The sequence below is a fragment of the Phacochoerus africanus genome, chromosome 6 (assembly GCF_016906955.1).
Source record: "Phacochoerus africanus isolate WHEZ1 chromosome 6, ROS_Pafr_v1, whole genome shotgun sequence".
In the NCBI taxonomy this organism is placed as follows: Eukaryota; Metazoa; Chordata; class Mammalia; order Artiodactyla; family Suidae; genus Phacochoerus; species Phacochoerus africanus.
Window position 1 is genome coordinate 2717629 of NC_062549.1, and position 13477 is coordinate 2731105.

The 13477-nt window shown below is 46.3% G+C and overlaps 1 protein-coding gene across 26 annotated transcripts in view; it reads left to right on the forward strand.

The window, feature by feature from the left end:
• PTK2 (protein tyrosine kinase 2) overlaps positions 1–13477 on the forward strand; it is a 238606-nt gene that overhangs the window by 45765 nt on the left and 179364 nt on the right. For 6 of the 26 annotated variants that reach the window (XM_047783157.1, XM_047783162.1, XM_047783158.1 and 3 more), the window contains exon 1: positions 9245–9523. The exons of 7 other annotated variants lie outside the window; for them this stretch is intronic. In XM_047783157.1, coding sequence (XP_047639113.1) covers positions 9478–9523 — 46 coding nt within the window. In that variant the 5' untranslated portion in view covers positions 9245–9477. Of the gene's footprint in view, positions 1–8086; positions 8144–9198; positions 9524–13477 lie in introns of those variants that run through there. 13 more of the 26 variants (XM_047783171.1, XM_047783182.1, XM_047783172.1 and 10 more) reach the window with 7 other exon arrangements.

Here is a 13477-nt window from a genome sequence, read left to right on the forward strand (position 1 = left end):
CGCTGCCATAGCAGCTCTCTAATTGTTGTGTTTTATGCACTTCTCTTGTTTTCTAGAGGAAATGCTGTTCTACTGCCAGCTGTTGCTTCTCTCTTGGATTCAGAAATCTCAAAAAGGGGGGAAGGAGGAATCTTTTAATAAGTTAGTATGTACAGTCTCTCCTCCCTTGTAGCTGTCATGCCCTGACTGTGTGGCTTGTCGTGTGAGTCATTGCTGCTGTTACTCTAGATCTTTGGACCGAAATAGAAAGATTTCTGCTGTGTCATAGGAGGAGCAAATATCCATCATCAAGCATGGATTTTGCTCACATGTTTTTAGGGCTTGCCCCCTTTACAGTCAGACATTTATGGATTGAGGAGTTTGCCGCCCTGTGAGGACAGGATCATTAGTACCCATTTTTCCTTTTGCCCCAGTGCTGTTCGTGTTCTGTCTTGACTTCCACTTACTTTGGCTGTAATTTGCTAATCTTTTTCTTATTTGCTAAGAAATATGGAAGGCATATGGAAGTTCCCAGGCTAGGGTTCAAATCGGAGCTAAAGCTGCTGGCCTACACCACAGCCACAGCAACGCGGGATCTGAGCCATGTCTGTGACCTACACCACAGCTCACGGCAACACCAGATCCCTAACCCACTGAGTGAGGCCAGGGATCAAACCTGCATCCTCATGGATACTGGTCCGATTCATTTTCTGCTGTGCCACAACAGGAACTCCCCCCCCCCCTTTTTTTTAAATGAGAGATTTATTTACTGGGGGTGAGTCTCTGCACCAGCACAGAAGATGCGAAGTGATGCACTCGTGATGGAGTGCTCCCACAGCTCTTTATGTTACGGTATTTAGTTCTAACAACTGTGAAAGGTAGACTCCATTCTGAACTTAGTTTAATTGATGAGAAAACCAAGTCAGAGAGAGGTTAAAAAGAGTCCCCCCAGTTGCATATCGAGTGTGTGGCGGAGTTGGGATTCAAGGGATATTGGAAGTACACTGAATGGACGACATCCGGCTTTCAGTTTTAACGGAGTGGAAACGATGAAGCGATTTGGGCTTTAGAGTCACGTGTGGCTTTGACTTTTACAGGCCGATCTTAATCCCAGATTCTTTACCTCTGTGAGCCGGTTTCCTTTGTCTGGAAAATGGTGCTGCCAGTGATTACCTCCAAGTTTATTAGGGGATTAATTTTTTAAGCCATGTGGAGGCCCTGGTACCGTGTTGGCCAGTATCACGCGTGCTGGGCAGTATACAGCCTAGTCAAGAACCGGTTGTCTCTCTTTCCTGCCTCGTGCTCTCTCTCTCTCTGGACCTTTCCCCTTTTCCCCTAGCCTATGGAAGTAGCCACTGTTGTATCATGCGTGCAGATGTGTTATGAAATGGAAGTGAGATTCACTCTTTTAAAGTTATTTTAATATTTTAAAAATGTTTTTTGTTGAGGGTAAACAAAAAACACATAACAAAATTTACTGTCCTTGGCTCTAGACACCTAGTCTAGTTCAGTGGTGTTAAGTATATCCACATTGTCGGGAAATACAGATCTCCAGGATTTACCTTGCAGCCCGGAAACTCTGCACCCTCTCCCTTCTCCCCAGCTCCCGTCAGCTGCCGTTCTGAATTCTGTTCCTACGAGGGTGACTGTTTTAGATACTGCAAATAGCGGAGTCATCCTGTATTTGTGCTTGTTGCACTTGGATGAATCACAGGATTTCCTTCCTTTCAATGGCTGAGTGATACTCCACTGTAATATGGTCACCGCACTTTAGTCACCCACTCAGCCGTCACTGAACACCTCTTGACTGTTGGGAAGAGCTGCTGTGAACATAGACATACACATTTCTTCGAGACCCTGCTTCCAGTTCTTTTGGATGTGGAATTCCCAGAGTGGGATTGTTGGATCAGATGATGGGATGTTTTGAGGCGTGTCCAGAGTCTTCTGTAGCAGTCGCACCGTTTGACATGCCCGCTAGTGCGGCTCGAGAGCTCCACTTCTCCTCATCTTTACCAACACTCGTTATTTTCATATTTTTTAAAAAAAGTAATCATGCTAATAGATGTGAGGTTGGTTTTAATGACGTTTATTTTTATTTATTTATTTTTTATGGCTACACCTGTGGCATATGGAGCTTCCTGGGCCAGGGGCTGAATCTGAGCCACAGCTGTGACATCTTAGCTGCAGCAATGCCAGATCCATTAACCTATTGCTGCTGGGCTGGGGCTTGAACCTGCCCCTATGCGGTGACCCAAGCCACTGCAGCAGATTCTTAACCCACTGTGCCACAGTGGGAACTCTTAATAATGTTTTTTAATGATAAAAAAAATTTAAGTACAATTGGAAGTGACTCCATTAAGTTTCTTGCTAAGAATAATGTCTCTTGGTACCAGTGTGACAAGACCAAAATCATAGAGGAGGGAAATTGACAAAGAAAACCCACCACTACGTGGCTGTGCTTGGGAAGAAGAGAAGCCACCTTATTTGTGTCTCCTACTCAGAATGTGACTGGGGTAAGGAATGAGCCCTCCGTACTGGGGGCTTCTAGTATTTCTTGCTTACGGATTGTAGCGTCACACTGTAGAAGCAGTCTCCTTTTCAGGCACGGAGGGATGGGTGAAAATGCAGTGGTTGAAGTCTCCCTCACTCTGAGGGTGTAGTTTGTAGTAGAGACTCACACTCACCACCAGGGGTCCCCCTGCCCCGGCGCACTCTCGGACTATAGCTGTGTGACTGCAGCTGCACAGCCTGGTTGTAAGGGACCCCAGAGGTCTTCTCTGCCTCAGTTATTGAACGTGGGAAGCTGTCCTTTGATACTGTTGCTATTTGCCAAATAAGGTGAGTGATCCGACCATGGGTAAGTTGGATTGATAGGGTAAAAAAAAAAATGAATGTCAAGGAAATGATGAAGCAAGTTGTATATGCATGTTTGATAAAATGTAAGTTTCAAAGTTGATTTGAAGTTTTTTTTTTTTTGTCTGCCCCCCAACATACGGAGTTCCAGGGCCAGGGATCAGATTTGAGCCACAGATGCGACTAAACCTGCAGCTGAGGCAACGCCAGATCCTTAACCCACTGTGTTGGGCAGGGGATCAAACCTGTGTCCCAGTGCTCCCAAGATGCTGCCCCTGATCCCATTATGCCACAGCAGGAACTCTGATTTGAACAGTTTTTTGCTTTATTTTATTATTGTTTATTTTAAATGCAATTTAAACAGTTTTAACATTAAAATAAATAACTACTTGATTGCCTTTTGGTATTTGTGTCATTTTGGTCAATATCAACAAAATCCCCCTCTCCTTTTTTTTTTTTTTTTGTCTTTTTAGGGCCACACCTGTGGCATATGGAGGTGCCCAGGTTAGGGGCTGAATTGGAGCTGTAGCCGCCAGCCTACCTCAGAGCTACATCAATGCCAGATCCCAGGTGCGTCTGTGACCTACACCACAGCTCACTGCAATGCCAGATCCTTAACCCACAGAGCAAGACCAGGGATCGAATCAGAGTCCTCATGGATACTAGTCAGGGTCTTTATCACTGAGCCGCAGTGGGAGCTCCTCCCTCTAAAATTTAATGGTGAGTAACCTCCCAACAGTTTCTAAACTTAGAATTTAGTGTTCATCTTTTTTTTTTTTTTTGGCTGTCCCCAAAGCAGGAACTCCGCATTGATCTTTTATATGGCAAAATAAATAAGAAATGGCCATGAATTAGTGTCTGGAAATACTCTAATTCAGTATTGTTTAGATTAAGTTCAGACTTTTCTGCCTTTTCAGAAGGCATTTTCCTTCTATTTCAAATATCCCAGTGGTGCTTCATCGAGAGGTATGTTTATCTCTTAGTGATTCTCTTTGTCTCTCAGGTTCCAGCCACATGTCCGGCATGGACTTGGATGCTCTTACCCGAATTGGTTCTGGGGCAGGATGGCTGACAGCAAGGACTACCCCGGGGTGTGTGGAAGAGGGAGCACAGCCTGTCTGCCTGCTGGTCTCCCTTTCTTCTTTGCCCCTTTGGCCCCCACCGCCCCGGTCATCCTTTGTAGGCCGGCGGGGCCTGCTTCCAGACTCTCTAGAAGGCTTTGCAGCCTCCCAAGGCTGATGTCCTCCCTGCAGGTGCTGGTTGAGGTGTGTGGTCTGGCTGGTGTCTGAGCCCCAGCGCACACCCCAGCTCTGCCGCCAGCTGCTTAGCTGTGATACGAGCTATGTTACTTAATTTCTCTGCTCCTCAGCTTGTTCATGTGTCCCACGTGGGTTATAACATCGTCTGCCTCGTTGGTTGTTGTAAGTGCTCACTGAGGAAATAGGTGTAAAGCACTGTAGCAAATTGGAGAGAAACAGACTGTGGAGCCTGACCCTCCCAGTCCAGCTTTGCAGTGCAGGAGGTCTGTGACCTGGAGCACGTGTCACCTTGCTGTGCTTCCGTTTCTTCATCTGTGCTTTGGGGCTGATAGACTCCGCCTCATGGGCTTGGTTTTTAACAACTAAATAAGTCAGCATTTTAGAAGTTCTTAGAGCAGGGCTCGGCACGTAGCATTCACTCGGCCTCCGCCGCGTCGTTAGGTCTTCGTCACTGTTGGTGGAGTGCTTCTGCTGTTTTGTGACCGGCACGTGGTCACTGTCCAGAGAGTGGCAGGTATTGGCCTGGTCCTCACTTTACAGGTGAGCAGACTGAGTTCAGGATGGTGAGTGATTCTTTTGTTGTCTCACAGGTAGAACTGGCTCCTTTGCATCTTCCAGCTACAACTTCAGTGCCTTCCTCCGCTGTCCCAGGGCTCTTCCAGGGTACAGGGAGGAAGCGTGGCAGTTATCCTGAAACTTGGCGGGGAGGGAGAGCACGCCGTCACCTTGGGAGTCTGTTAGGTTTTGAGACCTGTTGTCTGTATGTCTTCAGCAGGTGCTAATCTCCACTGTTAGGACTAAATGTTTTTACTCCTTACCAAGTCATGATTTTTTGTGGTACTAAAATTTTCCGGAGAAGTTTTTCTGTTTCTGTGGTGGAGACAGTGGGAGAGTGACCGAGCCGTGGTGGTTCTGTGAGTGTGAATGCAAGCAAGCTTGAGGACAGGGCACCCCGTTAATGGGCATCCAGCTGTATCATAACTGTCAGCTGTTAGTGGAGGGGCCTGTAGAGAAGGTGTTGAGTTTATTTACGCCTGTAACTTGTGATTCGTGCGAACATAAAGAAGGCAAGAGGAGAGAGGGTTTAATTGCGTGTGTACGGTGTGGATTGTACACACACAATTACGTTCCTCCTGTTGGTTGACATTAAGAGCATTTAGCGGTGCTTTACTCTTCTAAGAAGTGTTGCCCTAAAGTTTCAGTAGCAACTTAAGGCAAACAAAACCATAATAGTTATATGAGAACTGTGCAAGTCAGACTAGTGTTTTTGAGAGCTGCTTTTGTGACATTTATCAGCAGTTTGTTTCTTGATGGGTCTCACCCAGTGACTTTCTTATTTAAGGGCAGGTTTCTGTAAAGAAACCAGATTGGACAAAATTGTGTAGTAAATGAAGCGTTTTCTGCTTACTGATCTTGCTTATAGCATGGTTTGCTAGCGGTCTAATGGTTTTTATCCGATCTCACACACTAGTTTCATTTTGCTCTGCTCACAGCTGCAGTGGAAGTTCGGATCGGAATATCAGAATGCCGGAGTTGTGTGATTTATTTTTTATGTGGGATGGGGAAGGGCATTTCACACAGTTTTCCAAGAATTTAAATCCATTTTCCATTTAAAGCAGCATTTTCAACAAGTGTAATTCACTTGTTCATTCAGTAGGAAGTGAAGCAGCCCCTGAGACCAAGGCAGGCCATGGCATGGGGGAAAAGTATGTTTCCTTGCATGCCATGGGGCCTGGGTCCTGTCCTGATATGCAGCGCACCTGACGCCTTCTCTGTGGTTGTGGTCTCTAAAGTGAAGTAGAATTTCCCTCTGCCGTCTCCTCCTTATCTCCAGGGGCTAGAAGAATGTGCATTAATTTATTAGCCGTTTTAGCATTAAGGCCCTGGAGACCGAATGTGCGGAACAGATGCAGTTCCTTCCTGCCATGGGGGTTGTGGGGGCAGCTGGACAGTGAACGTGGCGCCAAAGTGAATCATGCAGGTGCTGTGGGGAGACGAAGCCAGGTTAAGGGCAGCGGCTGTGCAGGTTGAATGAGGTGCTGAGGACAGGCCTCGTGGAGTTAAGTGATGCTCGAGCAAAGGCCAGAAGCAAGGAAGTGAGCCTGGTGGTCTTCCGGGGCAGGATTGTCCCACCTAGAAGGACCAGCAGTGTCAAGGCCCTGAGGTCGTGCGTACCTGGGGGGGCGAAGAGCAGCAGGGAGGTCAGTGTGCTTGAAGCTGAGAACCCGGCGGGGTGGGGGGGGGGGTGAGGAGGTGAGGCTGAGGGCATAGATGGGAGGGGAGCCTCCTGGTGCAGGGCCTTGCTGACCATGCTTTGTGTGCAGGTTGCCTGTTCTGGGAGAGTTGGGGAACTTCTGGAGAGTTTTAGCAAAGGAGTGAAATGGTGTGATTGATGTTTTGAAAAGGTTGGTGGCTGCTGCCAGGTTGGGAGTGGAGCACAGAGCAGCCAGAAAAAGTGCGGGGTGGGGAGGCCTGGGTGCAGGACAGCAGCAGACACAGGGCAGAAGGCCTGGGCAGAGGCCACAGTCCGGATGTGCTTTTCTCAGGGCAGGGGTGATGGGTTTTGCTGATGGGTTGTCTGGATGTAAGAGATAGAAGGGAGTCAGGATGACTGGGGCTTGGGGCCTGAGCAAATGGTAACCTTTCTCATAAGTCTTAGTTAAGAGTTTACCTGTTAAGTGAGGCAGAGTTGCTCTTAACTATGCTGATACTTTAAAGAGGTTGTTTCAGGTAATCACAGAACTTTTTCATAACTCAGCATAAAGGGATTGCTTACTTTTTTCACTTAGGTTACCATTAACTGAGGGCTAGTCCTGTTCTTTTCAAGATGTCACTGGATTGGGAATTTAAAAGCATAAATTGTTTTAATATTTAGCAAAAAGAAAATAGGAGCAGTGATATCCCCAAAGTAGATGTGCACAGTCGTCTTCCAGCTCTTTGGCCCAAGGCTCACTGCCCTGCCTCTGAACCTCGGGTCCTCCTCGGTGGAGGGGGAGCAGGTGCCTTGCTGGGAGTGTGCTTAGGCGTCAGCTCCGTTGTTGCATGTGTGAACGCACCTGGCACAGTCGCTGGTTCGCACTTGTTTTCTGCTGTGAGCAGAGCTCCTGTCTCCTCTTCTGCTCTTTCTTCTCAGTGGCCCCAGTGGCTCTTAACTTCCACCTGCTCTGCTTGGTCAGGCAACTGCTGTTTTCCTTGTCCTGGAGAACTTTGTCTTCTCTGTGTCTTGCCCTCTTTTAGCTCCTCAGAACCTTGCATATCAGGAGGTGACATTTGGATATTGAAATAAAATGTAAATTAGCTTGGCAGGCAGGAGAGAAAGCTGCCCTCCACTGGCTACTTCCTGGACACTGGGCTTCTCCCCCTCGCTTGCGCTCGCTGTCTCATTTTGAACAGCTTCCAGGTTGCCCCTCGTCCCTGCCGCCACTGCCCTGCACCAGCTCCAGCCTCCAGCACCACTTGCTTCTCTGCACAGCTGGAGCGTGGCCCTCTGGGCCGTGTGGAGAGCCCTGGCTTCCCAGATGGCATGGCGGGCTTGGTGACATGGTGTCTCTCCCGGCTTGGACGACCTGTCTTTGCTCATCTTTAACAGACATGACAGCACTGATTTTGCTTAGATGTGAAAATTGGATGTACTCAGTATGGACGATTGAAGGTAATATAGGTGTTTTAATTTTTGAGAGTCAGAGGTTTCAAGAGAGACTCACGGTCTGCTTGGGTTGTTTGTACAGTCTGTTCGTTGATGGCTCAGATTAAACCCCAAGCCGTCCTCATGGGGCTGAACCTGATGCCAGACTTGCCCATGGGTGTGCTTTGATGCCTCCCATGATGGCAGTAGGCCTTTCTGTCCTGGGCTCTCCTCAGTAGTGGGGTGATTTTCATGGATTCTACTTGATCTAGCTGCTTATTTCTTCTGTTCTTTTTTAGCTTTCTTGCCTGTGTTTTCTGGAGCTCCCTTTCTTCCCAGTGTTGCCTGAGGTCAGAGTTCTCTGTGGTGTTTTCACTGGGTCGTACGAGAGGTCACTTGAGCTCTACCTACAATTAAGAGCCTGAAGGTAAAGCCTGCAGACTAAGCATCACCTAGGGGGCTGTTAGAAACGGGACACCCCGCCCTGAGGCAGCCCCAGCACAGCCTTTGTGCAGCTCCTGTTTTCAGAAGTTAGTGAATTCAAAAGATCGTGTTCACAGTTAAGTACAGGATTTTTTTTATTAGCTACTAGCAAAATTATCCATGTATTAGGAGAGCTAAACTGTGTGGGGCTAGAATGTGTCCTCCCTGCGCTCAGCTCAGACAAAGGCGCCAGGAGCCTTGTGGCTTTTACCTCTTGGCTAAGCTACTGTTACCTCAGGGCTGAGATACTCCGGTGGAATGTGGAATGTGTTCGAACAGCTCAATTTTTAGATGACCTTGAGTATCTTTTGGCTTGAATGGAGAAGGTAGCTTTGCAATTTTAAGAAAGTTGCTAGTACAGATTATTATTTTTCTGTCCTGTTTTTTCCCGTGTGGGTTTATTGGTCACTTACATTTTGAGGCAAAAAAAGAAATCATGCATCTTGGATCCCTCAGTATTCCCCAAACCTAAATTTGAAAGTATCCGGCAACCTCAAATTCTTGTTTTTATGTCTTTTCTAGATCTTATAAATTTACAAACTTACTTTTAAATCTCAATCTGAAAAAATATTTTACCTCAAAAATACTTTGGACGTATTTTTTTTTGGACATATTTGTTTTTAATGTTGATCAGGATATTTTTTCAAAATTATTCTAATTTCATAGAGATAATTATTTTACCTGTAAGGTCAGAATTAGGCGGGTAAAATGCCCAAAGCATGACTTGGAAAGCAAAAATGGTTTGAGGAAGCATCTACAGACACGATCTGGGTCAGGCTTGATGTGCAGCTGACTCACTTTTGTAAACAGAAGTCTGCCAGTCGAAGTGAACCGAAGAGTAAGATTAGCATGTTAATAAGGTGCTGGCTCCCGGCTGCCTCTTCCTCCTCCCACGTCCCTCCCCCTCCCCGCCCGCCCTTCTCCCTCCTCCCTGAGTGAATCTAGGAACACTGGCCCTTGGGGTCACATTACTTGCTGGTTTCATTCTGTTCGGGAGCTTAATCTGGGCAGGACGGTCTGTGTTTCAGATTGCGGAAGCTGGAGAAGATTCTGTAACTGAGAGGCATTCTTCAAGCTGCTGGAAAAATTACGGAAGGAACACCTCCCAAATTTTGCTTCAAGCTCTGAAAAAAGGAGCACAGAGGGGAAGCTTAGTCTTATTTGCGGACCCAGGCAGCCCTGTGGGAGCGATGAGCAGGGACTTGGTCTTTCTAGGACCGAGTTTATGTTGTCGGGAGTGGCGGGCCGAGGGGCCCCGAAACCGCAGGTGCTGACTCTATGGAGAAGAGCCGCTGTAGTCCGTTTCCAGTGTGTTGGGCCAAAGGTATACATAACTTAATAATCTGTTCGGTTTAAACTTTATTTAAGTTTATACTTTTGTACTAAAAAGGGGGATGCGGGTTTGTCAGAATGTATTTCAAACAGATTTACAATTAAATTGAAGGAAAAATGGAGATTTGTGTGGTCGTATATAGGTTTGCAAATATGGCGTAAAACCAGATGGCATTTCAAATAGTAAATAAGATTATTTTTATGGAAATTCACTTAAGTGAGTAAACTATTTTTTTAAATCTCAGTCCTTTGTCTCCTAAAGTTTTACGTTTTAAGTTTTCATCAAGATGTTCTCATCCATTCTGTGCTGTAGATGTTGTTGAAGAATAAGGAGACTAATTTTAGCTTCAGTAGGACTGTAGGAAAAGGAGTAACCTAGATTTTATTTCAGAAATCGATTTCCTCTCCTCACTGTGGAGACTGCACATTTAACTAGAAACTCCTTGTTACTGTGAGGTGGGTTTACCCCTAAGGGTCAGCAATACTGTGGAATAAACAGTTATCCGCTGTAATGCTGTTAGGGGCTTTAGTTATATAAAAGTCAAAATATAAAATATAGTGCTTCCCTGTGTCACTCAGACAGTATTTGGGGAGCACATTTAGAAGTGTAATTTGCCATAGAATTCACATATGAACAATACCAAAACAGGTAAGCTGCCTTGCTTAAAATAAAGGTGAATACCTAGCCTGGGAGATAAAGTCCAAATGAGTAATTTAATAAAAGTATTTATCTTTAAAAATATACTTAAATATCATGTTCCTCCACTTAGGGAAGATTTTCAAAGAAGGCGTCTGCACCGGGTAGAAAGCTGTGTTGTTAGAAGTGCAGCTTCAGGCCAATTAAATTGAGTGTTAAGTTAAAAATTCCAGTACCACCAGGATATTGATGTGTTAGCACAAAACTAAATGGGCTTTCATTCGAATTGTCCTCATTGTCCCTTAATTCTTCTCTAAGCTTTGAAACATTTCTAAAACATGTGATGTTAGAACCCTTTTAGTATGATGCTGTCCGGACAAAGCGTCTGTCATTTCTTTTACATAATTCGATGTTCAGAGTAAAGATTTTGTGGGATTAATCTTGAATTTTAAAGGACATTGGGTTTGGGAGCTTTTTAAAATTTCCGTTTCTCCCTCCAGGCCTGTGTCGTATAATTGAGCACGATCAGCACGAATGCTCAGAGGCAGAGTTCTATACCTGTGGACAGTGTTGGTCTTTTGCTCGACTTGCTGGGGCCCGTTTCTGTAAGGCCGCTTCCATTGTTGAGAGGGAGTGATGGCCCTGTGTGAGCACTGATCATTGACAGTAAGGCCCTGAGTGCACGCACAAGTCTAGGCTCGTTGCAGGATCTGTGAGCCCAATAGCAGTGTGATAAAGTGACTTTAGAACTATCAATTTTGAGAGATTGCAGTGTTTTTGCTTGTCCTAAAGCAGTCGACCCAAGCCACTTATTTTTGCATTATGTTTGCTACTGGCAGAGCCAAAAGTAGCTTTTTAAAACTGAAATATCATTTTGACGGAGGCGGGGCTTGGACATGAGAGCAGCGCTCATGTGTGTAGAAGAGGGAAAAGGCAGGGACAGTGTCAAGGTCAGAATTGGTTTTCAGGAGTTCCCATGTGGTGCAGCCTGTTGAGGACCTGGTGTTGTCACTGCATCGACTTGGATTCAGTTCCTGGCCCTGCAACTTCTGCATGCCCCAGGTGCCGCCAAAAAAAAAAAAAAAAAAAATCAGTCTCCATGTAGGGCTGGAACGTGCCGTCTCCTCATATCATGGTTCAAGAGCAGGTTGTGACGACACCAGGCAGCTTGCCACCCTGTCCCCTCTGGGCTGAGCTTGCTGCCCAGTGAGCATGAGCACAGCCCAGGAATCTGTCTTCTTGCCCGTCCTCTCTGCCTTCTGTGCTTCCCTGGCCCCAGGACGGGGAGGCAGGAAGCCTTAGGTGTTCCTCCAGATCAACGCTGTGTGGTAAAGACAAGGGGGTGCTGTATAGGAACTGGCTGAGTTGGTTATTTTCAAGTATGAAATTACTACTTTTGGATAAAGACAAAGTAAAAATCTGAAATCCAAAGAACATGTATCCAAGTCTCTCTCTGCAGTAAGGCATTCTAAACCTCGCTTTTGATTCCATCTGTCACGTTAACCTCAAAAAACAGCATGCCCCAATTTAAGAAAATAAAAGATACTTATTAGAACAGGCTAAAAATAATAGAACAGACCTATATTTGTATACATTGAACCGAAACCTTTAAAGTATCCTTCAAACCCTGGAGTCTTTTCTATAATACAGTTTATTGTACTGATGAATTTAGTGTCAAGAATCCATCCACCTTAGGATTCCACCCATGGAAGACTGTGTTTTAACGTATCTAGGAGGACTTTGTTATCAGTCACATTCACCGTATCATTCATTATTCCCGAGGCTTAAAGGTAGTCTTAATCCAGAGCAGTGAAGGAGGGCCATGCTCTCAGTGCTCTGTGACCGGCTCCAGGCTGCTGCGTGCAGACCGCTGTGTTTGGAAAGCTCTTTGGTTATGTCCGTCTGAGCTGTGTTTATTTCATCCTTTTTAAAGACCGGGAGAGATGGAGCGGTGTCAGATTCGACTGTTGGGAATAAATGTGTTGCTGGTTTTTTCTCTATCTTTCAGGGCAGGTTGAGATTGAATATACAATTCATAGTTCATTTGTGTGACTCTGGATCCCGTGGTTTTTGTTTTCGTTTTTAAATGGCCGCACCCTTGGCATATGGAAGTTCCCAGGCCGGGGCTGAATCCGAGCCGCAGCTGTGACGTATGCTGTAGGTGCGGCAACTCCAGATCCTTTAACCTAGTGCTCCAGGCCAGGAATCAGGGCTCAAACCTGTGCCTCTGCAGTGATCCTGGCCGCTGCCGTGCTGGATTCCTAACCCAGAGCACAGTGGGAGCTCTTGGATACCGTGCTTTTGTAGTAACATTTCAATTCTGTCCATTTGTCCGTCTATCCACATTACTCTGTGTGCAGCCTGTCTATTTTTCTGTGTCTCAGACTCCAGTGGTCTTCTGCCTCTTAATAGCTACGTTTGTCTTTTGCATCTAATACCTTCCAGAGAGGAGCCTCTTGATCGATGCCCCTCAAGTCGGTTCCTTTCCAAATCCTGCGTCCTAATGAACAAGTTGACCTCTGCCCACTCTGTTGTTCATGCCACAGACCCCGCATGCATCTTTGGAGCCTTCTTCCCTGTGTAGGGATCCATATTTTTATCCTGATGATTCTGTCTCCAAAATATGTCTTGAATCCTCTACCTTCTCTCCCTCAGGGCTGTGGGAGTTGCTTTCCTGTTGGTCTTCCTGTTTCCTTACATGCTCATCCTTCACACACCTGCTGGAGTGATTTTGTAAAAACATAAATCTGATGTTTTGCTTCTTAAAATTCCACAGTGGCTTCTCATTAGAACTGGATGAAATTGCAGATGCTTAACGTGGCCTGCAAGGCTTCACCTGATCCAGCTCCGGGCCATAGGCCCCTTGCTCACTTTGACTTGCCAGTGCCGGGAACGCCCCAAACGCTTTCCTCTCAGGCCCTTTGCACCTGCAGTTACCCTTCCTGGAGCTGCCTTCGTCCCCCTCTCTGCCCAGCCGACTCCTCTTAGTCCCGAGGGCTCAGCTTGGCAGTTTCTCTCTGAGGTTTCCTCCCTGGGCCCCTTGCTGTCTTGCACAGCCCTTGCTGGTGTTGCTCTGGGATATGCTGCACTTGGTTGAGCTCTGTCTTCCTTGCTGGACGGTCAACCTAATGTGGTCGGGGACTATGTTAGATTTTCCTCTGCTTGGCAAGTGGTTGGCAGAAATAAATACCATAAATAAATAAATAAATATTTATTGGTACATCCTGTATTGAATCAGCTAATCCACGTGCCTTAAAAATAGCCCAGCGAGGGGAGAGCATTGGCCTTCGAGTCCCTCACGCGCCCTGC